Genomic DNA, 23914 nt, shown 5'->3' with positions numbered 1-23914 from the left:
ACAGGGAGTCCTCACTGGCCAGGTACCATTTAAACAGTGACACAGAGAAGGGGAAGGGGTGAGCCATGTGGTTGTTTGAAGGGAGGGCATTTTAGGTCCAGGGAGGAGCAAGCTCCAGCCTGAAGGCAGGCTAATATGTGGCGTGGCTTCAAAACGGCCAGGAGGTGAGTGTGCCTGGAGCAGACGGTCAGTGCCCAGTGAAAGGTACTCACCCTTTAAGTTGTGAGAGCCTGCCTTTGATGGCTCTGAAAGGCAGATCCACAGTTTCCTCTTGTACTAAGCAGAAGAAATACACCCTGCTCAAGTTAGAGTTCATTGCTCTGTGATTTTGAATGGCCTTAAATGATTCTAAATCCTTGTCTAATTTAAAGATCAATGTCCTGGCCACCTAGAGGCAGGCTTCTCCGTGGTGCTTATGTACCATATTGTAGACACATTAAGGACATTCTTGAATGAAATGTGTGCTAGTTTTGTTTCTGAAACTACCACAAAGTACACATCTGGCCCCAACCAACTTCCTCCTTCCTGGACCTTCCAGCAGTGTGTGTTTATAGCGCCCCCTCCCATTGGGCATCAGTACTACATTTCCCCACCAGCCTTGGCTGCACCCCCCAACATGCTAAGCCCTGGGCTCAGAATGGCTGAGAATGGCCTAGATATAGCAAATGCCTGTGTTTCCTCATGCGTTCACTTCCTTCCCCAGCCTAGCCTACATTTAGCAGTTTTATTGTTTAAAAATGCTGTCTCTTGTGGTCTGTTAACCTCTGTTCTCCCCGGCTTGCAGCTGGCTCCCCACCAGCTAGCCGTTGTACATTTCTGCACCGATATTGGTGGGTTTCTGCTCCATCTCTCTGTGTCTCTTTTCCCCTTTTTGGTGGCCATGGAAGATGGAACCCCAGACCATTTAGGTACATTTCCAAGCCAATCAGATCCTGGGGCTTGGAGACCCAGGAGCTACACTCCCCTAGTGGTTCTGAACTTAGCACAGAAAAACCAAAGATGCAGGCTGCCCCCAGCCCAGCCGTAGACAGGCACTGTGCTCTTAGGCCCTTTCTCCTAAGGGAGTGAAAGTAAATTACAGTGGGTAATCAAGGGTGGGGGTGGCTCTCGGACTAGGGTACTGCTGGAGGAAAAATTGTGTCCTCCCTGCATTCACAGGTTGAAGCCCTAACCCTCCCCAAATGTGGCAATATTTGGAGATAGGGTCTTTAGGTGGTAATTTGCTTTAGAGGGGTTAGGGGGGTAACCACAGATGGGATTAGTCCTTATTAGAAAGGAAATGAGACCAGAGCTCGCTCTCTCCCCCCAGTCTCTCTCTCTCTCTTTCTCTCTCCCATGTGAGGACACAGCAAGAAAGTGGCCATCTACAAGCCAGGAAGAGAAACTTCACTAAGAATCAAAGATGCCAGCACCCTGATCTTGGACTTCTCGGCCCCTGCCTGTGATGTTTTGTCATGGCAGCCAAGCTGACTGAGACAGGAGCTCAGCATCTCTCTGTTCCAATGGAGATTACGAAACCACCTCTGTCTACTCTACTCCATCCTTTTCTGCGTCTTCAAAACAGAACAAAATGAAAAGAGAATGACATGAATTATTTACTGGAAGCCGTGTTTCAAGGCAATTAGTTGTCTGAGTTCCCTTCAGGTGGACCAGAGACTGCTTGGCAGAAAGTCCCTATTCTGGGCAGGGGCGGGGTGGGGGGTGCTCTCCCAGCCCCACCCAGGCAACTCTGAGAGCAGCTTGGAAGGAGACGCTGGGAAGGGAGGGATGGGCATGGGAAGTATTTTTGCCCTGAAACCCAGTTTAAAGACCACTTTAACCCTGACTCTCCTTCTGGCCTCTCTCATCTCCCTTGCGGATTGAGTCATGCCCAATCCCTTCCCCCTCCCCTGGCCGCTCACTCTTTCTTCCTTCTTATCCTGAGTAAAATCACCACCAGAGGCTGGGGGGGGGGGGGGAGGTGGCACCTGGAGCAACTTGGGAGGCAGGGAACAGGGGATGAGGGAGTGGGGACAGGGTGGGAGAAGGAAGCGGACCCACGTTTCTGCCTCTCCAGTATCACTGCTGCCTGCCTGGCCCCCGAGGGCGGAGGATGTGCCTGATCCTGCAATCGAACGCTCTGTTCTAGTTGCTGTTACATTTGCGGTGGAAAATAGAAAAAAGTATACAATGATCATATTGAAAAGCCAGCGCTGCCCGGCCCACCCTTCGGTTTCTGTGTGTGAGATGGGGCGGAAGATGGGTTTGATGCTGAGCGATGGTGGGATAGGGAGGATGGTGGCCTTCTGTGATATTGAACAGCTCCATCTGACCGTCCTGGGTTTTGCCTCCTTGCTCCTGGCTGGCACACGGTGTGATGCACTCCCACTCCGATGGCTCTCGGGCCAAGTTCTGCAGCAATGCTCTGTCACTGGCTCTATGTGTGGAATGAGAGGCCAAGAAAGTGGTCCTGTTTGGGGCTTTGTAAAGGTTCTTCAACAAGAACGGTGACATTTTAAACATACGTCATCTATTTGAAAAGGGAAGGGGGGAGGGGAGGCACAGAGACCCAGGCCTTCCCTCCTCTTATGAAATAAAATGCGTTACTCCCTGCGGCTGTGCCCACCCCCGACCTCAGTTTTACAGACTGCGATATCTGGAGAGAGAATCTCTAAGATGAAGAGCTTTCCACGAAGTGCTGGCTCTGGGGATGGAGGGAGACTGGATATAAATGAGGGAGAGGCCCCAGATCCTGTCCTGAGTTTTCTGGAACAGCTGTACCCACAAACTCAAATTAAAGGGGCAAGATCTGTACCAGGGAGGCCGAAGAGAGCCTGGGAAAGCCACCCAGCCCCTCCCAGTGTGGCACCCCTGTAACTCTACCATGTGCAACCTCTAATTACACCGCTGCTGGCAAGAATGAGGTCATGATGTCTGCAAGTGACTTTCTCAGTAATGAGCCCCTCTCAAAGTGGCAGGCTTCCTGCTCGGCCTCCTCCTGGGCCAGCGAAACTCTAAGAAGCAAAATCAGATAGTTCCTTTCCTGTCTGCGCGCGCGTACAGGCTGAGGCCAGAAAGAGCCTCAGATGGATAGAGACAAAGATTGGCTGTAAGAGTCACTGGAAGGGTAACGTCCTCTTCCCTAACAAGCAGGCATGCCTGGGGATCTCCAACACAAAAGGAGACCCCCTCCCTCACCGCAGCCCCTGGTTGGTATCCTGCCCTGGCCTTTGGGGATTAAACTCCCAGAAGGTTCACAGGGACTACATGAGGCTGTGCAAACATGTCTCTTCTTAGAAAAAGAACAAATGATGTTCAGAGCCCCAGGAGCAACCAGCGCAGACTCTTGGCTGCCAGAGGTCTGGGACTGGACACGAAGAGGGTGGACATTTCAATGTGAGCTCCCCCGCCTCAGAGAACAGAGATACAGTCTTTCTGCTGTCCTTTTGCTGGCTGAAAAGGAGGAGAGGTTCCGGACAAATCTGGCTCTCAGGCCCCCTCTATGAGCAAAAAGTGTAACAGCACTTTGCAGACAGCTGTTCTCTGAGGTCTGGAAGGGCCTGAGCTCTAGCATGGGGTGGTTAGAGCAAGTAGGGGAGGATGTGAGGCCAGCTGTGCATCCCTAAGCAGCCAGCAACATCATGGCCAGCAAAGGGAAGGAGGGGTGGCCACATCTACGTCCCCTGCCCCCGAAGCCCTCTCCTTCCCCAGCCAGCCAGAAGGATGGAGCACCAGTTGCCAGGGGAAAAGTTGCAAAATGTTTGAATTAGGTGATGAAGGACCGTTAAGGGAAACTAGGCTAGCTTCTCAGCCATTTTCAGGAAATGCCCCCAGTTCTTTTTCCGAGGCATGTGAAATGAGAATTTTCAAAAGTAGTGAAATGAGAATTTTCAAAAGTAGTGAAATGTTTGCAGCGTTGGTGTGTGCTCCACGGCTCTCAGAAGGGGTACCCTCTTGGGTAGAGTGGATCATCAGGAGCAGAGACAGGAAAGCATTGTGCCCCAGGGTGGAACCTCAGGGGCGCTTGGCTCCCAGTAGAAGCACCAAGTGGACAGGGCGACTCCATGTGGCTCCACAGGTGCCATGCTGGAAAGCGCCATTTTTTAGGGGCCCATGAAAATGTTTTAGTTTCTTTTAAAACCAGAAGAAATAAATGAACTCTCAAGTTGAAGAAAACTATCTTAATATGTAATATTCATATATTTCTCTTTGTGCCATCACGGTCATAAATATTATTTAAAAATATCTATATTTTATGGAGAAAGAGGTGCATGGAAGCAAAACTATCCAGTATCCAGGACTGTTTAACTGGGTCCTGCAGTCCGGAGCTGGGCTCCATGGGTGCTGGTCCTGCTGACTCCTGTTGCACAAGGAAGGAAACCTCCGAACTTCTTTTCTGTAGCTTTTTCACTCACTTCCCATTCGTCTACCCTTTGCAATAAGAGCTCAGAGGAAAAAAGAAGAAACAAAGAATGCATATGCCTTGGCACCAACTTCACTTTCTCAGCCATCTGTAAGTCCCCGGCCTCTCTTTTGTCTTGCTCTCCGCCCTGAGCGGTTCCAGACTTTTGAAAGCCCGACCTGGGAAGGGGAAACTGGAATCAATCAGTTGACCGAACCCTCTTCCCCACACACCCTCCACCCCTGTTACTCAATGTCCGGGAAGGGTGTTGGGGTTCCTGGCAAGGGGGAGAGGTCCGAAGAGGCCTTAGAGAGGGGGGCAGGGCAGAGGCTGGAAGGGACGGCTGGCCCAGAGGGCCGAGGGGCTCTGGGCGCATCCCTCCTGGGTACGGTACGAGGTTAGCAGTGCTGCCCTCCGGCGGGTCCCGAAGGCGCGAGGCGCCTGCGGCCGCCCCACGGCTTGTGTTTCTGCGGGGCTCGCTCCCGGGCCTGGCTCGGGGCCCCCGCCGCCGCCGCCGCCGCCCCTCCCCGCGCGCAGGCTGCTCTCCAGTCGCGGCCACGGGGTAGCGCTCGGCCCCCCTCGCCGCGTCTCCGCCCCCGCCTCCGCCGCGCTCGTCCCCGGCTCACGCTGCCCCCGCAGCTCCCGCTCGGCGCAGGCAGAAGCGGCTCTCCGGACGCCGAGCCCGGGAAGCCGAGGGCGGCGGGTTCGGCGAGCGGCGGCGGCTGCTGAAACGGGCGGCGGCGGCGCGGCCAAGGCGCTGGGGCGGGCGCGGCGGCCGCTGCTTCTCCGGTCCCGGCGGTCGGCGCGCGCCGGGCGTCCGAGGAGGCGCCGCGCCCCCGGAGCCGGGGCTGCCCGCCGGGCCCTCCGCGCTCCTCACAGAGAGCTCCGGCCAGGGCGCGGCGCAAGGCAGAGCCGCCGGGCTCCATCCTCCGGCCGGCAGAAGGCTCCGCGTCCGTGCGCCGGCGACAGCCCGGGTCGCCGAGACCGGCAGCCGTCCCCGCCGCCCCTCAGCCGGCGCGGACATGGGCGCGCGGGGCTGCGCGCCGGGCCGCGGGACCTGCAAAGTTTGCTAGCCCGTTGGGCGCGGAGCCGAGGGGGCGCCCGGGCCCGGCGTCCCCCGGAGGGACCGACAGTGCCGGGATTGGGCGCCAGGACAGTGGAGCCGAAAGGGGTGGTTCGGCTCCGCCAGATGCCGCCTGCAAAGTTAGAGAGAAGAAAACTTCGGCTCCAGGGAGACTCGGACCGCTATGCTCACCGCGCCCCGCGAACCCGGCGCCCCTGAGAGAAGCCCCGCACCCGCCTCTGCCTCCGCGCTCCCCTCCCGCCCGGCCCCGGGGGCCCGGCGCCTGGATCGGCGGTGACTGCGTCCGCGCGGAGGACCCAACCAGGGGGCGGGGAGGGGGCGGGGGGCGGGCAACGTGGCCACGGGAGGAAGTTTCCTGAAGTTGTCGGTTTATTCCGGAGCCTGGCCCGCGACCCGGCCAGATCGCCGAGGCCGCCCTGCTCGGGAGAAGTCTGAGTTGGGGTGCTAAGGGAGGAAGGTGCCCCGAGCCCGAGAGCGGCTTTTCCTCCTTCTCTCGGCTTGTCCCTCACCTTCCGGGCGCGCCACGGGGATAGGATTTGGATTGAAGACGACGAGGAAAGCTTGGGGTCTCCAGCGCAGTCCCTCCCAGGCGGATACCCCCTCCCCAGGTCGGAGCTCCGTAGACAGTCTCCTGGGACCAAGCCGCGGGGTACCGGACCCCACCAGGATTATAAAACAGTACAGAAGACCCCCCAAAAGGCTGGTCACCATGTGGGGGCTGCTGATCTGGACTCTGCTGGTCTTGCACCAGATCCGCTCGGCCGGAGCGCAAGGTACGGAGAGTCACCCCCACGTGGGGTGGGGAGGGTGGCGGGAGCTCGCTGGACTCGCGGTGGCCTCCTGAATTCCGGGCTTAGCCCGGGCAGAACCTTCTCCAGGGAGTTTCAGGACCCTTTCCCCGAGTTTAGGGGCTCTCTTTCGGGGGGTGGGGCCGGTGTTCTTAGACTTGTGGCTTCCGAATCCGGAAAGGTAGGGGTCCTTGCTGGGAGGCGTCGCCCGTACAGGCTGAGAAGAGCCTAAGGATTGGGGGGGTGTATCATTCCCTTCCCCCGGGGCTGTGGGTGCTCTTGGGCTGGCATGGGAGGGGCTCGTGCGAGGCTCATCGCCCGGCTGCACCCAGCTTCTCCGGCCAGACTCCAGGTTCCCCGCTCCGTGTCAGTGGGGAAGGGCAAGGCCCTGCCGGGCACGCGCTGGCCGACCTGGGCGAGGGACCCTGGGGCTGGAGGGCAGCGGGAAGGGGCCCAAGCCGCGCGCTGGGTGCCAGGAGGGTCGCCCCGAGAGGGCAGTTGCCGGTCCTGGCCACTTCCCAGAGTCCGCGGCTAGCTGCCTGGCCGGCTGCCCCGGGGCTGGGGGTGCTTCGCGGTGCGCGCGGGAGCCGAGGTCACCGGTGCAGCCCCGGATCCACCGGGGGGTGGGAGTAGGGTGATGTACTGGGAGGTTCTGAGTCCCTCTTCCCTCCCACCCGCCCAGACACCCCAGCATCCTGCCTTTGAAGCCAGCTCTCCTGGCTGCTCAATTGTCTCTGCAGCCGAGGCTCGCTCTGACCTGGAGCTGCCTGGAGCTGCCTCACAGTGGAGAAGGGCTGGTGGATTTGGGGGTGGGAGTATTAGGAAAGAGGAGGAGGCGTGACCCGCACTGTCCCCCTCCAGAGGGCGGATACCCAGACATCCCCCCAGTCCTTGGGCAGGTCCCGGCGGGGGAGAGGGCTGTACCGTGCTTTCTTGCCTTTGGGGTTCCTAGATCCAGGCAGTGGTGCCAGCGGTGTCGGAGCGGCGCCTGCTGGGGGCGGAGGGAGAGGAAGCCTGGACTGAGCTCCAGGACTCCCAGGGCTTGGCCTTCCCTCTTCCAGGCTCCGAAGGGGTCCTGGGCCCACCTCTGGGGCTCCAGTCTGTGGAACCTGCAACCTCAAAAGGGCCCCGCCCCACGAGCCACAGGGAAGAAGGGACCCCAGGGTGCTCAGCGTCAGGCAGTCCAGAGAGCCAAGATCAAAGAGATAAAAACAATCAGCTCTCACTTGCGGGGTCGAGGGGAGGATTTTACAATGTAATTTACATTAAAGCACTTAGAAATTTTGTAACGGGCCCTGTGAATGTAAGATAATAAAAGTTATTATTATTTTTATGATCATCATAAAATCTTCCAGCAGGCAGGGACTTCAGAGGTCGTCTTGTTCTAACAGTCATTTAACAGACGGGAAAACTGAGGTCCGGGGGCATTAGGTGACTTGCCCAAGGCTGCTGGGTGATCTGAGGGTGGGAGTCAGGACTGGGACCAGGAGACTTCTAAGCCCCTCTCCTAGTACCAGGACCATCTGCGGCTGGGGTGAGCTTGCTGAGGTGGGATCCTTCTGAGGGTCAGGGAAGGACTGTGAGCGAGGCTGGCAGAGTAGGAATGGGTTAGTCTGTCCTGGGGCACGTCAGATTTACTCTGAGATGCCATGGGGTTGCTAGCTGAGAGCTAGGAGGCAGGAAGGCTCTGAGGGGTATCAGTTTCTGTCTGGATGCTTCTGACTTAATTACTGCACGGTCTCCAGCAACGGCACAAGTTCCCTGGGCAGGTGGCTCCCTAGTTTTTGTCCCATCCAGGACCAGGTGTGTAAGGAGTCCTCAGGGCACCTGAAGGTCCTTCCTTCCGGGTCAGCAAGTCGCTTCCATGCCCCACCTCCACACCTGTCCCATCCACCCAAGGCCAAGATTCCACCCATCCATTCTGGGGAAGCTCAGGCCAGGCCCCCTGGTGTCCCTGTGCTTCCTGTGGGAGGGATTCGCCGTGTCAGAAGTGGTGAAGGTCTCTTTGATTGATTCACTCTCTCCCCCACTTCTCGTTTGCTGTCTGTTTGAGTGTGGCTGCCCAGATCCCCTGCTGCTCCATTTGTGTTCTCTGGCTCTGAGTTTTCCAGCATCCTTCAGGTAGTCTCCTTCCGTTTATCTCCTGGGCGGCAAACCACGCAGAGGATTGTGGGAACCTGGTCTCGGCGCAGGTTTCGGGACGATGCTGCACTGTGTGTCAGGGGAGCAGGGTCGGGCGTGGGGCTCAAAGATCGTTTATCTGCTTTGGGGTTAGAGGGTAGAATTTCTCCTTTGCGTCTCTTTCAAGTTTGAGGTCGTGCTATTAATTCTTTGGGGCGGTTGTTTGTCACTTCTGAGCCCATGAGCCCCGTTCTCCAGTTATGACACAGAGTGGGGGACCAGGCAGTGGAGCAAAGCTCACATCGGCCGCTACCAGACTTCATCTAGACTTAGCCTTGTTTTCTTCAGGTGTGGAACCTGGGCAGCATCACCTATTTATACTGAAAGCCACCATTTGATCTTTTCCCTCAAAACTCAGTGTCACACAGTTCACACTTTCCCCAAACTAAGCAATGTTGGAGAAAAGAGCTGAGTTGATAAGAGTCAAGGTACTTGGGGGTGGGGGTGGGTGCAGGGAGCAGGCACCTGGTAAAAAAGGGGGCTCGTAAAGGGCAATTATTATTACTGTTATTGTGGTTGTTTTTACACTGTGTCAAGGGACCGTGAGGAGTGATTCCTGGCCACCCACCAAAAAGCCCTGAATGTCTTTTCCTCACCCAAGACCCTTCTTTGACTTCCTCCTGTGGCTGCGTCACTGTGACTCAAAGCGGCCCTCCCGCGGGCCTGATCCAGAGCCCCGGGCACTCTGACTGGAGAGTTCTGGGTGGGCCCGGATGTCTGCATTTCCACAAGCACCTCAAAAGATGTTTCGCGATCAGGTGGACATCCTGAGGGGGCTGAGAAACTGGACGAAGGGCGGCAGCAGCCCAGCCGGCTGGTCCAGAAGCTTCTTTCAAGAGAATGGTGCCTAAGGGAGGAACAGAGGGGAGTCTGAGCTGAGTGAGCCAGGCAGCAGAAAACCCTGAGCAGGGATTGAGAAGCCCAGCCCCACAGGCTTCCGGAGGCTCTAGAGGGAGAAAGTTTAGTGCTGGGAGATAATCACAATAAAAGCCAAACAGCACTTGAGGGAGCGGGATGAAAGTTTAATTACATGGTGTGGCTAAGCTGTAATTATTAATTACTGACAGCAAAAAATAACTTATTGATCAGGGGCTTTTACTAATTACCACAAGGCCGAGTGGCGTGCTTGCCCGGAGCTCAGCGATGTGTCAAAAGCCCCACAGGAGATGGGCTGGGGAGTGGGGGCACCCCTGCTCCCTACATCTCCTTCTCCCAGGGCCAGAGGGCTGACTCTCCACCCCATACACCCCTCTCCCTCGCCCTGTGCGCCCCCTTGCCTTCAGCTGGGCAGTCTGCAACATTCTGCCTGTGGTTAAATGAGGGACCCGGTGTGGTGCTTGTACTGGCTGCTGCAGATCATGGACAGACTCAGGACCCCCACCCAGAGACTGAAGCACACTGGCAGCCTGCTACCTGCCTCAGAAACTCGCCCTTTCATGCATTTGTTTGGCAAATATTTATCGACCGTCTCTCCTTTATGTCCTCTACTGGAAGGCCAAAGCAGGGGCCAGGGACCGTGTTCCACCAGGGAAGGGAGGCTGGGAAAGAGGCCAAGTCCTTTACAGCAGTTCTCTGTTTAAACAGTGCCTGAACGGCCAACTTTAAAATGCTGTGTTAAACTGCATATTGGTATGCATTTGATTTGGGACCACGGGACACAGTTGGGCTGTAAGCTGAACGGTAATAATGAACTTGTTCTCCGTCCTAAGGACTAACATGAATCAGTACATTTGACTTGAAAGAAACATGAAAAATCATCTAGTGCTGTCCCCTGCCCACAAACATGGGGCCAGTGGCAATGTGGTTTCTGCTTGCATACCCCCAGCGATGGGAGACTCACTACATTAAAAACAAGCCGATTGTTAAACAGTTGTGCTTTACATTGATGAAGCAATGGGCCTCCCTGTGGTTGGTTTTCCTAGGATTTGGCTGCATTTGAGGGAGTCTTCTGATTGGCTGAAACCTCTCCCTCTTTCCAACTCCTGGCCCCTCGGGCAGTCCAGAGACTGAGTTGGAATTGATGCTGGGTGTTAGGGTGCTGCCTGCGGGATTTCCACCCTGCCCCTCCGCCCCCAGCACGTTGCTGCAGATGGCCCTGGAGCTGCCTGAAGTGGTGGGAATTAGTCATCGTAATTTGGGGCCTTGGGGTGCCAATAGCAACAAATGGGCCAGCAGCGGCTGCACTGCCTGTAATGGAAAGGAAAACAGTCTGGTTGCTGAGACATCTCGGCTACTCCTCGTCCTCCCCCCACTCCTGTCCCCGCGCTGGGCAGAAGGCGGGGCCGGAGAGCGTGAGCGAGGCTGAGCAAGGGACCTGTGGGGCTGCTCGGGGTCCTGGAGGGAGAGCAGGGGGCGTCGCACAGCTTGTCTCTCCTCCAGATCCCCCTAAGCCAGGTGTCTGGTCCAGAAAGCCCCTCTTGGAGCCCAGGAGCCCCACGGAGGCCCCTCTCCTTCTGTTACGGGAGGTGCCAACATGGCGATGACTGTGACTCCCAGCCTGGTTCCAGCCCAGCCTCCACTGCTGAGCCACCCGACCTGAGGCCCAGTTTCCTCATCTGTAAAATGAAGAAACAAAGTTTGTAAACAGGTGTTACCTACCTCTTAGGCTCTTTTTTTACGTTACATGGGATTATCCCCATCACTTTAAAAATGCTCTTTATAGATGTTAAGTGCTTATAACGTGAGGGCCACCAGGTGTGAGACTGCCAGAATCCACGCCCCTCCCTCCTGCCCCATCTTCCCTCACTCCCGTCCACCACGTGCACTGACCGCCTTTGTGTTGCTAGAACTTACCAGTCAAACTCTGGCCTTTGAACTGGTGCGGGAGGGTCCTGCTGTGCCTGCAGCCTCGCCCACTCCTCCCCCATGTTGCCACCGCCCAATCTTTATTTCCTCAAGCCTTTCCTCTGTTGTCCCTTATCCATCCCTAAGTGCTCCGCAACGTGGCATCTCCAGGCACCCACCCCTTCGCCTGCCTTCCTCCCCCTGCCGTCCTCAGCTCCGTCGGACAGGTGTGGGCTTGTTTACTGTTGGTCTCTCTCATGCGGGCAGGGCTTAATTTATCCCTGGCTGTGTCCCCAGCTGCTTGGGCAGCGCCTGGCGTGTAGAAGCCTGACCAATAGGAACAAGTGAATGAAGAATACATGAATGAATGAATGAATGAATGAATGAATGAACGCATGCTTACCTAAGGCATAAAGCCTTTGTCATGTGGACTCCACCTTCTTCTCTAGCTGCTCTCTGGTCACCCACCCTCTTTCATGGGCTCCTCTGCACATCACACACACCCCGGGCCATGGAGCCCTCACTGCATTGAGCAGCCAGGCACCCGAGGGGTGGGAGCCCTGCCCTCCAGAGTCCAGCCTAGGCTTACATGGAATAGTTTCTATTGAGCCCCTATTCAGACTTTCTTGCCTCCATTCCCACGTTTTCCCACCTCTGGCCCTGCAGGTGAAGCTGCCTCTAGCAGCCTGGCCTCCAGGGTTGGGTGGTTCCAGGATCCTTGCTGAATCCCTACCAGCTGAACTCCATCTTTGTGATGTGGAGGAAATTGGGAGGACTGGCAGGGGGCTGAGGGGGTGGGTAATGCCCATCCAGGCATTTGAAGGTATCTGGGCACCAGACACCTTTTGAAATACACCAGAGATAGAGGAAGACTTGCATCTGCAATTAAATGCTGTAGCCCGGCTCACTTCCCCTTGCAGCCCATTGGCCAGAGCTCATCACATAGTCCCACCCAGTGGTCCTTCCCAGGCAAGGGCACTGGGGCATGCAGGCTTCCGTGGGCTGGAAGAAGAACATCTCTATGAGCACTGGTGATGTCTAGCATTCCTCATAACCGCAGAGATGACACTGCAGTCTCCGGAAGTGCATTTCATATAGAGAATTACTTTACTCAAGACAGGGCCGTCCCTAAAGCATTCCCCTGAGCTACCCCCAGTCCGTGCTCTTACTTCCCCACCTTGTGAGTTTCTTCCTTAGGCTGTTGAGAAGTGGCATGTGGAGTGGCCAGTGTGTTGGAACAGGGCCAACCTGGGTTCCAGCTCTGTCACTTTGGGTTAATCTATGCCTCTTTGCGTTCAATCACTGATATGTTCAAGCCCCGTTTGCTTGTTTGTAATACAAGGAGAAGTAAATGAGATAACACAAGCAGAGCGTTCAGCGTGGAACCTGACATATCAGAAGCACTCAACAAGCTAATTCACCTGGATCTGTGCTTCTTAAAGATAGGATCTCAGGTTGCATTTCATTTTCAGATTTCCCCTCCTGGTATTTTTACTTCATATTTCCCCCACGTCTTCCTTTGGCTCCATTTTCTCTTGCATCTTCCCCAGTGTAGAATGACTCGATCTCTTCTCCTCATCTTACGGATCTGCAGAGGGGAAGCAAACCAACATTTGGTGCCCAGTTTTACATGCTGGATAGTGTTAGGTGCATTATAGACATTTCCCGCCTCCGTCTCCCTCAACTCCATGTGGATAAACTGAGGCTCAGAGCAATTACCTGCCCAAGACCTGACAATTTGGAGGCAAGATAGGAAGAGTTGAACCCAGGGCTCTATAATCCTTTTCCCACTGCCCCAGGCTGCCCCATGCCTCCACAGCATCCTTCACTGACATTTTTCCCAATGAGAGATGCTCAGCTAGTTGTGCTGTTAGGAGACTGGGGCTGGTCCAGGGGCGGAAGTAGAGTTTGTAAATTGCCCTGAGAATTCCCCCTCCTCCCCTTCTTGAGCCTCCTGGCTCTCATCTCTGCCCTGGTCGTATCTTCACTGGACCTTAAGTTAGCAGAACATGAGAGGTCAAGAAAGGAACCCCTTTCTCCCTCTCCTCTCCTGCTTTCTCCTGTTCCCTCCCTGGGGTTGGGTGACCCGGAGATGTTTGAGGAGTCCCCTTAAGGTCACTTGTGGCGTTCATGACTGGCAAACTAGTGATGGAGCCATGCAAGAGTCTTCTAAACTGAATGAGGTGAGGAAGAGTAGCAATTAAATTTGATGTCATATAGGAAGCCATTAGTGACCCAGAGGGGTGATGAAATTTTAATGATGTGATAATCCTAAGAGGAGGAAATGTTATTGGCATAATGCAGCCTGTTCAGTGAATTCGGCTTCTCAAGGGCCTGCTGGAGCCAGGACCCTGGACCCGCCATGCCCGGACTTCTCTGTGGAGGTGCATACATGCAAATATCTGGGCAGTTGTGTTCCCCAAAGCCTGAGCCATGGTCAGAACTGTGGCTGTGCACCTGCACACTCGGGTTGTTTCCACGTAATGTGAGTCAGTTCTGCATCTGGTACAGATGCCCTGTTGCCTGCTTTGAACCATGAGGGTCAATCCAGAATGTGCTGTCGGAGGGCCCGGGTGAGACAGCACAGACCTCTGAGGAGCCTGAAATATAGACGACTCCCCGGGTTCAAATCCTACCTGTCATCTACTGCTTGAATGACCTTGGATAAGTTACATAGCCAACCTGTGCCCCAGTTTTTTCATCTGCAAAATGGAGATAACAGTCATCCTAACCTCATGGGGTTGTTTTAATGCGATACACTAAGCTCTTCAGACAGAGCTTGGTATATAGTAAACACTGAATAAGTGTTCATCATTGTCATTATTGTCATCTTGGTGTCAGGGAGGCAGGGTGATCTTTGGGCCCACAATTTGTCACGTGCCCTGTTCCCAAATACCTCTGCTCCCTTTATCTTTCACAGACCCAACTGTAGCATCTAAACTTCCATTATTAGGGATTCATTTATTTGACTAAGACTGTCTTTGCCTCCAGCTTGAAATGCAAATAACCCACATATTAAGCTATTATCATTTGTTCAGCCCTTGAGGTGAACGTTTTATACTAGGTCCTTTCTTAAAAACTCAAATTTCTGTGCGTAGCTTTCACCGACATCTCATTTTCTCTCCATCACGACCTGTGAAGGATTTTGGCCAGAAAGTATTAAGTTATTAACCTTGTTAGCATTGAAGTTCAGAAACAGTATGTAACTTGGCAAGGTCCCTTGACTTGTAAGAAAGAGACAATGAGGGGAGGTGAGCTGCTTCTTAGGTCATTGCTTTTGATCCTGTCAAGACATGCACATTTAGGAATGGCTCACCGCGCCGCTTTGGGATTTGGGAGCGGTCTCCTTTGACCACAAGCTCTGCCCCAGCTAGGGTGGGTGCCGGGTAGGGGGGTGCGCAGGGTGCAGGCTAAGATAGCCTCTCCTCTCTCTAAGGGAGCTCGGGGTTCTTTCTAGACACCCCATCTGCTCTCCCACTGGGTCTTCGCGAGAGGATCTGAATGCCAAGGCCTCTCCCATCACCCCCTCCCCATGGGTAGGCCTTTACCCCTGTGGTGTCCCCGCTGCTGCGGTACCACGGCCAAGCCCTCCACAGTCTGCCCACGGCTGCAGTCTCCCCTCCCCTCCCCCCACTCCTGCCCGCCAGCATGCTCACTGCCGTCACCTCCAGGAAGCCATCGGCACCCTTCCCTCCTCTCTCCTCTTCTGCACCCTTGACCCTCCGCCTCCCTGGGTCCCAAATACCTCCGAGCCCTCAGGGTGCCAACGGTCTAGGTGTCTCATTTGGCACTTGGCCTTGTTGGTTCTGAACTATCTTCTAATGTGCGTGTGACTGATTTCTTTAATTATAAACTCCTTGAGTTTAGATAATAACCCTTCATCAACAAGGATGGAGGTATTAGACATAAATTATGGCTCCCCATTAATGAAGTTAACCCTTTAAGGCAAGCAGGGTGTGGCAGGGGTAACAGTAACATCAGAGGGAGGGGAACAGTCTTGTGACGCCTTTCGGGCCTCAGAGGTCAGGACCTATTGTCACCTGGTCCCTCTTAGCCTCCACGTCCTCCTCAGTGGGAAAACATGGGGGCATAAATACAGCATTTCCAAGCTCTTCTGGGAAGGGCTTCAGTGGTGGAGGAGAGCGGCCACGTGCCCTGGGGGATCTGGCCATGTAGCCTGAAGCTGCCCGCTATCCGCACGACATTTTCCTTTTTCATATTTTGCTTTTTAAATGCATGAAATGTTGCATTCCATTCTGCAGTCTATCTGAATTCTATTTTAACACACAAAGAATATTTTAAAGCCAATTGATGTTGCTGGAAGATGTGGTACGTCTGCCCCATGGCTTCCTGGACCCCCTGGGATAGATGTCAAAACTTGGCTTTGAAACACTTGAATAAGATGATCTGTGGGGCCACATCATCTATAAGATTCTCAGATGCTTTACACATATATATTTCAACCATTTGTACTTAAATTTTTCTGTAATATTTTATCTACATACCCGCCTCCTAATGTACTTGTGTCGCGGATGTGATTGACCCCAGGCGACCATAACCATCTGCTGTGTCTTATCTGGTGCCTTCTAGGGTGGTGAGTGTGAGCCTGAGGTCCCTAGAGGGCCCTGCTGCTTGGGTGGTTGGTGTTTGCTGGGTCTCCCTGAGCGCCAGTCATCTGCCCCATACCATTAGGGGGCCTGTCTCCTGGCCTCCCCCGGGGCCCTCCCTCCCTTCCCTTTTAATTGCACTGAGTGTCGGGAGCATGACCACCACCACTGTAGCTGTGATGGAGGAAGAGTTGGGGGCAGGGCACTGAGCGAGGGCCTGAAGACCCTGCTAGTAAGAGGCGCTGGGCCCTGTGATAACTGTGTCCATCGCACAGGGGCCCTTCTTACTGACACGCGTCAGTGCCTTCCAGAGCTGAGGGTACCGGAAGCCCACCCCTGGCAAAGCAGGGCCCAAGTGTGGTCGCACCCCAGCAGCCTCTCCATGCCCGTGCCCAAGCGGCACTCAGTGTTCTAGATCAGTTGCAGTCACTCCTCTCCCCATTCCTCTTGGGCTCCTGGGCTCCTGGAAGCAAAGCTCAGAGCATCCATGCACTCCCAGGCTCCCACGGGGCGGCCCACCTTCCCCATTACCACTGTTTGTCCCTCCCTGCCCTGGACCAGAGGAGGTGCGGCCGCCCCAGATGGTGCCCAGCACTCACGCCTTCCTGCTCAGTCAACCTTGAAGTCTCCTCGCTCGGGCAGCATGCTCAGTGACATTGCAGGGCTCTGGCGGGCTCAGCCCAGTGGCCCTTGACCTCTCTGCTTGGAGCCCCCCTCCCTGCCCTGGTGGAGCGGCTGTTGGCAGGGGTGGGTCGGCGGGCAGGACATCGCGGGGCTGGAGCTGCCGAGGAGAGTCGGGGGCAGTTCCTCATTAGCTCTGCCCCAAACTCATTATCGGGCTGTGCATCACTGGGTGACAAATGGTTGTCGTCGGGGCAGTGATAAATCCACTGCTGTCAGTGTTGATGTGATTGCACTAATGAAGAGGAATCAGCCAGGGAGAGAGGAGATGTTTCTGGCTGTGGCTCCCAGTGGCTGGAGAGCTCTGTCCACTGCCCATCCTGCCTGCCCTGGGAAGACAGAGGCCTGGGCTTTGGGGAGAGGAAGAGAGGTGTTGGCATTTGACCCCTTTTCCCTAAGGCTCCGGCGGATGAAGAACCTAGAAGATGCCGGAGCCTTCAGGAAAAAGGAACATTGTTCGGTCCCAGGGAGTGAGAGAGGGTGTGATAAGGGGGCCCCTAGCCTCAGCCTGGGCCTTGGACAGAGGCAAGTGGGACCCGCTGGATGGACTACTGTGCTTTTGATGGTTCAGCCTCCCTCACGGAGCCCTGGCTGAGAGCCTCAGCAGGAAGGCGTGGGGAGAAACACAGACCCATTGTCTGTGCCCCGCTGCCTGCCACCTCGCCTGCGATGTTAGGACTCATTGTCTGTCCAGGAACTTGGAATGTTCAGCCCCAGGGTGCGGGGAGCAGGCCTCTGACTTCAGCTTCTCTTGTGCCTCTGCTGGGTAAGAGCTCAGGGGCTCTGGGTCCTCTGAGCCCAGCCTGAGTGTCCGAGTGAAGCAAGGACAAGCCTCTGAGATGCTGACACGCAGATGAGGGCAAGGGAGTGGCTGGGTCATGGGGCTGGGCCTTGGGACACCTGGGGATTGAGGGAAGGCTGGATAAAGGAGGGGGTACCCTTGCTTCAGGGGCCTCTGGAGCACATTCTCGGAGCCCAGAGTTAATCTGCCTCTTTATCGCAAGTGGGAAGGTGGCCCGGGGCGGTGGGGCTCACACCAGAGCCGTCCTTGGACCCGCCAGCGGGCCTGCTGGAATGCAGATTCCCAGGCATCACCCCCAGAGCATCTGGTAACAGGTTCCCAGGTGATGTACAGCTGCTGGTCCCGGGGCCACACTTTGAGGAGGACCAGCCTAAAGGTTTGAGAAGCCAGGGTGCCTCAGTGGTGGCCACACAGAGGACCGTGGCGAAGCTCTGTTAACAAGACCTGTGAAATTCGTGTTGTACCTGAGAGGTGGGAACCGCTGCTCCTTCCTTCACCATCAGAAGCTCTTGCTCCCAGTGTCCTTCCTTAAAAGGAAAAAAAAAAAAAAAAAAAGCCCAGCTAGAGGCCTCCTTCCTGGGAGAGCAAGGGCAGGGAGTGAAGTCATCACTGGCAGAAACAGCTTTTGCTAGAAGCGCCAAAGTAACCCTGATGTGTCGACGGATGACAAAACCTCGATTCTCTAAGCACCTTCTTTTGCCAACACAGGGCCTGGGGTCCAGCACAGATTAAGGCAGTCCTGGCTGTCCAGTTGTTCACGGTCAAATGAGGGCATCAAGTGTGTGGTCAGTAGTCGAGGACAGTGTGAGGGGCGCCAGTGCAGGTGGGAGCCAGGTGACGGGGGTTGCCTGGGAGTGTTGTCCCAGCGGAGGCTTCCTGGAGGAGGTGACCTTGAAGTGAGGTCTCATAGGATGGGAGGGGCCCCATCTTCCTCAGGGAGCACTGGGGGTTTTGTTTTTGTTTTGACATGATAAACTGGATCTATTTAAAAGTCCATCAAGAGGATCACTTGATAATTCTTGACGTGTGTATAACACCTAAGATCATCACCCACATCCTAGCGACGGACAAGCCATTACCACCCAGAGCTTCCTGTGTCCTTGGTCACCTCTCTCTGCCTGGTGTATAGATCTTTTCCTATTCCTTTTTTTCCCCCCAAATGGATATCCAATTGTTCTAGCATCATTTTTTTGAAAACTTACCTTTCACCACTGAAATTCTGCACCTTTGTTGAGAGTCAGTTGTCCCTGTACGTGTGGGTCTATTTCTGGACATCGTTCTGTTTCATTTATCTATTTGTCTGTCTTTACCCCAGGAGCACATTGTCTTGGTTTCTGTTGCTTTGTAATAAGTCTTGAAACCAGGTAGTGTTCATTCTCTGCCTTTGTTCTTTTTCAGAGTTGTCTGGGCTATTCCAGGTCCTTTACATTGCCGTATGAATTTTATATTTTCCTTTACATTATGTATGAATTTTAGAAACAGATTTTAAAAAATCCTGCTGGGACTTCTGATGGGGGTTGCGTTGATAATAAAGGTCAGGGTGAAGAGAGTTGCCGTCTGACCACACTGAGCCTTCCGGCCCACGCACACGGGCTGCCACTGCATTCTTTGGTTCTTTGATTTCTTCTCTGCCACAGGTTGTGAATTTCAGAGTCCAGGTTTTGTCCACTGCATGTCAGACTTATCCCTAAACGTTCTGTATTTTGGATGCTGTTGTAAATGCTTGTTTAAATTGCAGCCTCCAGTTGTTTGTCTGCAGGATGTAGGAATACAGTGGATTTTGATGTTTTGCCCTCGCGCCTTGAGACTTGGCCAGACTCAGTGACCGGTGCTAGCAGCTTTTTGGTAGACTCCGTGGGATTTTCTATATATGTAATCGGATTGCCTCCAAACACACAGTTTAACTTCTCTTCCAACCTGGATCCCTTTTTTTTTTTTTCTCTTTCTTGACCTGTGACACCAACTAGAGCCTCCTTTTCATCCCTTCCGTTGCCGAGCAGCAGTTACAGGACTGCAAATGTGCACCTTCGTGGTGGCTAAATCACTGAGGTCAGGTTGTGCTTGGCCACGTCCTCAAGGGGCTTCCTGCTGTAGCCCCGCCCTCCAGGTGCTGACACCCAGAGACACGCGCACCCTTGGCGACAACCAGCCTAGGGAAGCTTTGCAGGCTTCCGGAGGGGAGCAGTGGCTCTCCCGTCTCTCCACACCCGTCCGCATGTGTGATGAGCACGTGCATTGGGGTGCGTGTCTTCCTCCCCAGACCCCTCCTCCGGCCCTAAGTCCTAGATCCCTCCTCAGGAGCAGTAGGTGAGCTGGAACTGAGCAGGAACTCAGAGAACCACTAAGGTCAGATTACAAAGGGCTGCCGGTTTTACAGAGGAGGACGTGGGGCCAGTGAGGTGTCCTAAACCATAGGGCTTGGGAGCTTGGGTTTTCAGATGCCCTTTGCAGGCTCCGCCCTGTGGCAGGTGCTGGCATTCTGCTTTTCATCTGGCAGGACTGTGATTTCTCCGAACCCTCTTTCTCAGCTTCATCTGAGTGTGGGGATGCTCATGTCAGCTGAATGGGGAGGAGAGAGAGCTGCAGAACCACGGGGGCTGTGAGTCGGAGGAGTGGGCTGGGGCCCGAGGGGCCTGGGTACAGACAGTGCCAGAGCAGTTAGGGCCTTTGCCAGGGGGAAGGGGGATCAAAGATCTGCCACAGGGGTATGGATTTGGAAGAGCAGGGCCACACTCTCATCTTTCCTCCCCTAAGCGCCACGGTCTCCTGGAGCACAGTGGGTGTGAATAGCGCTTTGCTGGGTTGGAAGTCAGCACTTGGAGACCCCTCCCTGGACAGTCCGCTTAGGCTGCACTCTGCTCCCCCAGCTCTCAGCCTGTGAGCGGGGTGGGGGGAGCCTGCAGCTGATCTCGCAGACAGTTAGCTTTTGGAGTCAGGGTGTGATAATTAGAGGTCCCACCAACCAAGCCTTTGCTGCAGGCCAGACACGGATCATCGGGTCCTCGTGACAAACCCATGCAAAAGCATCCTTTCCCCATTATATGCATTAGGGACCTGAGTGCCCACCCGGTGCCCACCGTTCTCCTGACCCACCTTCCAAGGACTCTGCCGGGTGGTCATAGCCTCTGCCCGTGGCTTTCTTTTCATCCCCCAAGAGCAGCCTCCCTGGGGAACCTCAAGCTCCTGCCCTCTCCAGCAACCTGGGGTCTCCATGCCTGTTTCCATGTGGAACAGGACACTCAGGAGCACCCCAGACCTCAACTCATAAGGAAGGAGACGTCGCTGGGAAAAATGCATTCGATATGTACAATCACCATCTTCATTATCATCATCATCCATATTTGGTTGAACATAAGACATCACTTGTTAAGACACATCATTATTTTATGTGCGGCTCCGGAAGACGAATTGCAGCCATTTCATCCGCAGTAAGATGCATTCTGACTCCAGAGATGTAAAAATGCACTTGGAATCCCTGAGATTGGGTAATAGCCATGATTTATAGAATGCCGCCCCCGCCCTGCCCCCTGACCAGGTTCCGTTCTGAGGGTCCCACGTGTATTAACGAATCGAACCCTCACAGCCACCCACATGCGTTTGGATTCGACCATCCTCTTGACCACAAAGCAGGCCAGTGGAGTTGATTCAGGAAATTGAAGATGCTCATGTTGGCAGTGCTCATGGATTACCCGATGTCATGGGGAGTCCCTCTGGGATGCAGCTGGGCCCCAGCCAGCACTTGACCCTCTGGGTTGGGCCCAGGAAGGCCAAAATGGAGCAGGGCTGCAGGGTTAAGAGGCCACTTCAGTGGACTGAATAGTTGACCTTCTCCAGACTCGTGGGTGAATCAGAAAACCCTTGGGCCCCACTGTGGACCAACCCCCTGGGTTTGCCCCCAGGGCTGCAGAACGCTCTCCCCTCCCCGTGTTCCTGGTACTTGCTAGGCCTGATGGAGTCTCTCCCCGTCCTGCCCCGAGCTCCGCATTCCTTCTGCAGCTCCGCCTGATGCCAGCACCTGTCTCCTGGGGGACAGTGGCCCCAGGGAATGAATGTCTGGCTTTGGTTCGTCCCCAGGCTTCCCCTCAGAGCGGGGACTTCCGGGCCAGGCCAGAGCTTCTGAATCAATTCCACTTGTCTCTTCTCCTTCCCTTTGGCCAATCCTGAAAGCCAAGTGAAGGGCTTGGCTCTAATTACATGGAGACCCTGGAGCGGGCTGGCGCAGCTGAGCGCCCTGCATCCGCCCAGCCCTCGGGTGTTGAGTGCTGTTGGTGGCGGTTTCCTTGGAGAGGCCAAGGCCCTGAAGACAGCTGGCCTCTCTCCTCCCCTCCCCAGCCTTGGCCAACCCATTGGTCTGTTCTAGGCACCCCCTGAGGCACCGTTCAGGGGTGTCAACCTCTTGGGCTCTCAGAAGGTCCTTCCTCACGCCTCGACTCCCCAGAGGTTCCCAGATTTGAGTTTGGGGTTCCAGCCCCTGGGTTCCGGCCTGCGTGGAGGCGTGGGTTTGCACTGGCCCGCCCAGCAGGTGCGGTTCTGTGTAGCTCAAAGCTGCTCAGTTGCCACGCTTTGGGGACAGCTCTGAAAGAGGACAGCATGAACCCTAACCCACTGGCACAACCGGCAGCATAATCTGCAGGGCCTGGTGCAAAACAAAAACTGTCTTCTTGATAACAGATTATTAAGAATTCCAAGATGGTGACAGCAAAGCATTAAATGATGAGTGGGGCTGAAATTGCACTGGGTGGGCCCTGCCAACCGGTGAGACCCTTCAGGGATTCCCCTCCCCTCTCCTGGGCTCAGTTTCCTGATCTGTAAAAGCAGAGAATGCAGCCACTGAGGATCCCGTTTTCCTCCGGCCGTCTTCCTTGGGCACCCACTTCCTCCCCGTGGACTAAAAAGACAAGGAGGGCGCTCTTTTGTCTCGGGCCCTGGGGGCAGGACAAGGAGAGCCAGCCATAGAAACTTCTCCATGACGTTCACCAGTTTTGTCCAGTAAATTGTCTGGCTCATTGTGGGCAGGAGAATGGAGGGGAGGGATCTGGCCTTCAGCCTGTGTCTCAGGTACCTGCTTGTCTGGTCCCGTCTGGAATGTACCGCCTGTCTCCTTATCCCATGAGAAGCTGTGTACAAAATGCCACTGTCTTCAGAGTCAGCACCCTGGCACACCTCAGCTGGCATCCTGCCCCTGCCCCTTGCCAGCTGTAAGACCTCAGTAAGATACTCTCCCGGCCTCAGTAACCCCATCTGCAAAATGGGGCAGCAGTATCTATTGCTCAGAAAATGTTAATCCTCCTATGTCCAGTTTCCTCCTTCCCTGTTGGTTGGCTGACCCTTGGATGGAAATCAGGAAAATCCTTCTGTAGCACTGGATAGATTCTCCTGCTGTCAGCAGTGGCGCAGAGCACCTGGCACATAGTAGGTGCTCAGTTAATACTAGTTACTATTAACAGCACTACCACTGCCACTGTGGTTACGGTTGTGTCTCCCCCACATTCAGCCAGGCTAATTCAGGGCTTTGGGATGCTCCAGTGCTTTGAGCAGCTGAGAGCGATGTCTGCAGCATCAGCACCACTCAGAGTTTGCTAAAAAGGCAGACTCTCAGGCCCTGCCCTCCAGCTGATGCATCTGGATCTGCAGTTGAAGATCTTTAGGTGATACGCAGGTACATTGAAGTTTGGGGAACTCTAGAGTTCATTTGCTGCTGTTTGTAGCTGAAGAGAAATTTTAAGAGGGCAGGGGGGAGGGTATAGAGTGTGTGCTTAGCATGTACAAGGTCCTGGGTTCAATCCCCAGTACCTCCATTTAAAAAAATAATAAATAAATAAACCTAATTACCTCCCCTTCACCCAACCAAAAAAGCAAGGATAAAATACTGGGATTTTAAAAAAGAAAAAAGAAAAAATATAGGAAAAAAAGAATAAGAAAAAAAAAATTTAGGAGAGCAGAGCCCCTCCTAAAATACATGCTGTCGGTTCCATCGCTTTCATGGAGTGCGTATGGAGAAGCTAGTGGTTCTCTTGAATCCCAGTTCTCTGTGCTCAGAGGGGAGTCCCCCCCACCAGCCCGAGCCTCAGTCCCAGCTGGGAGGGAGGGTGGGGCTTGAGCTGTCCCACCTAATCCTCCTCTTGGAAAAACAACCCAGAGGCCCTGCTGTGCTAATGGTCTGTCTGCGGTTCCATCTTTGATAGAGGAGCATGGAAAAGAATCACCCCCTTTAAATAAACAGAACCGAAAATTCTCCAGGGGCCCAGCACAGGAGCGCACTTGGGAGAATTCATCACTTATTTAAGCAGAATTCCCAACACGGCCTGGGTCCGTGAAATATCAGTGAAGAGCGCAGAGCAGCCCAGCCAGACCCCCGGCAGGAGGGAGCCGAGTGCGTCGGGGTCTGAGAGGAGTGGGGCGCCGTGGGGTTCACCTGCTGGGGTCAGAGTCCCCGCAGCAGCATTAGGCTAGATCTGTGACACCTCCCTGCCCATCCCAGCTTTTGCAAAGCAGAGAGGGAACTGAGCCAGGTTGGGGTGCAATCTTAGCTCCCCAGTCTCCCAGCTTATTCAGACTCCCTGGGCCTGGAGGGGGATGGGAAGGCCTCCCCCTCCTTCCCTACCT

At 54.8% G+C, this 23914-nt stretch overlaps 1 protein-coding gene across 1 annotated transcript in view; it reads left to right on the top strand.

Moving 5' to 3' along the window:
* The first annotated feature begins 5825 nt into the window (after positions 1-5825).
* SDK2 (sidekick cell adhesion molecule 2) overlaps positions 5826-23914 on the top strand; it is a 247341-nt gene continuing 229252 nt past the window's right edge. The window contains exon 1 of the mRNA XM_015235247.3: positions 5826-6238. Within this exon, the coding sequence (XP_015090733.1) occupies positions 6175-6238 (64 nt within the window). The 5' untranslated portion in view covers positions 5826-6174. The remainder of the gene's footprint in view (positions 6239-23914) is intronic.

This window comes from Vicugna pacos, chromosome 16 (genome assembly GCF_048564905.1).
Source record: "Vicugna pacos chromosome 16, VicPac4, whole genome shotgun sequence".
In the NCBI taxonomy this organism is placed as follows: Eukaryota; Metazoa; Chordata; class Mammalia; order Artiodactyla; family Camelidae; genus Vicugna; species Vicugna pacos.
Note: the sequence above shows the minus strand (reverse complement) of the source record. Positions and strands in the feature narration are given on the sequence as shown.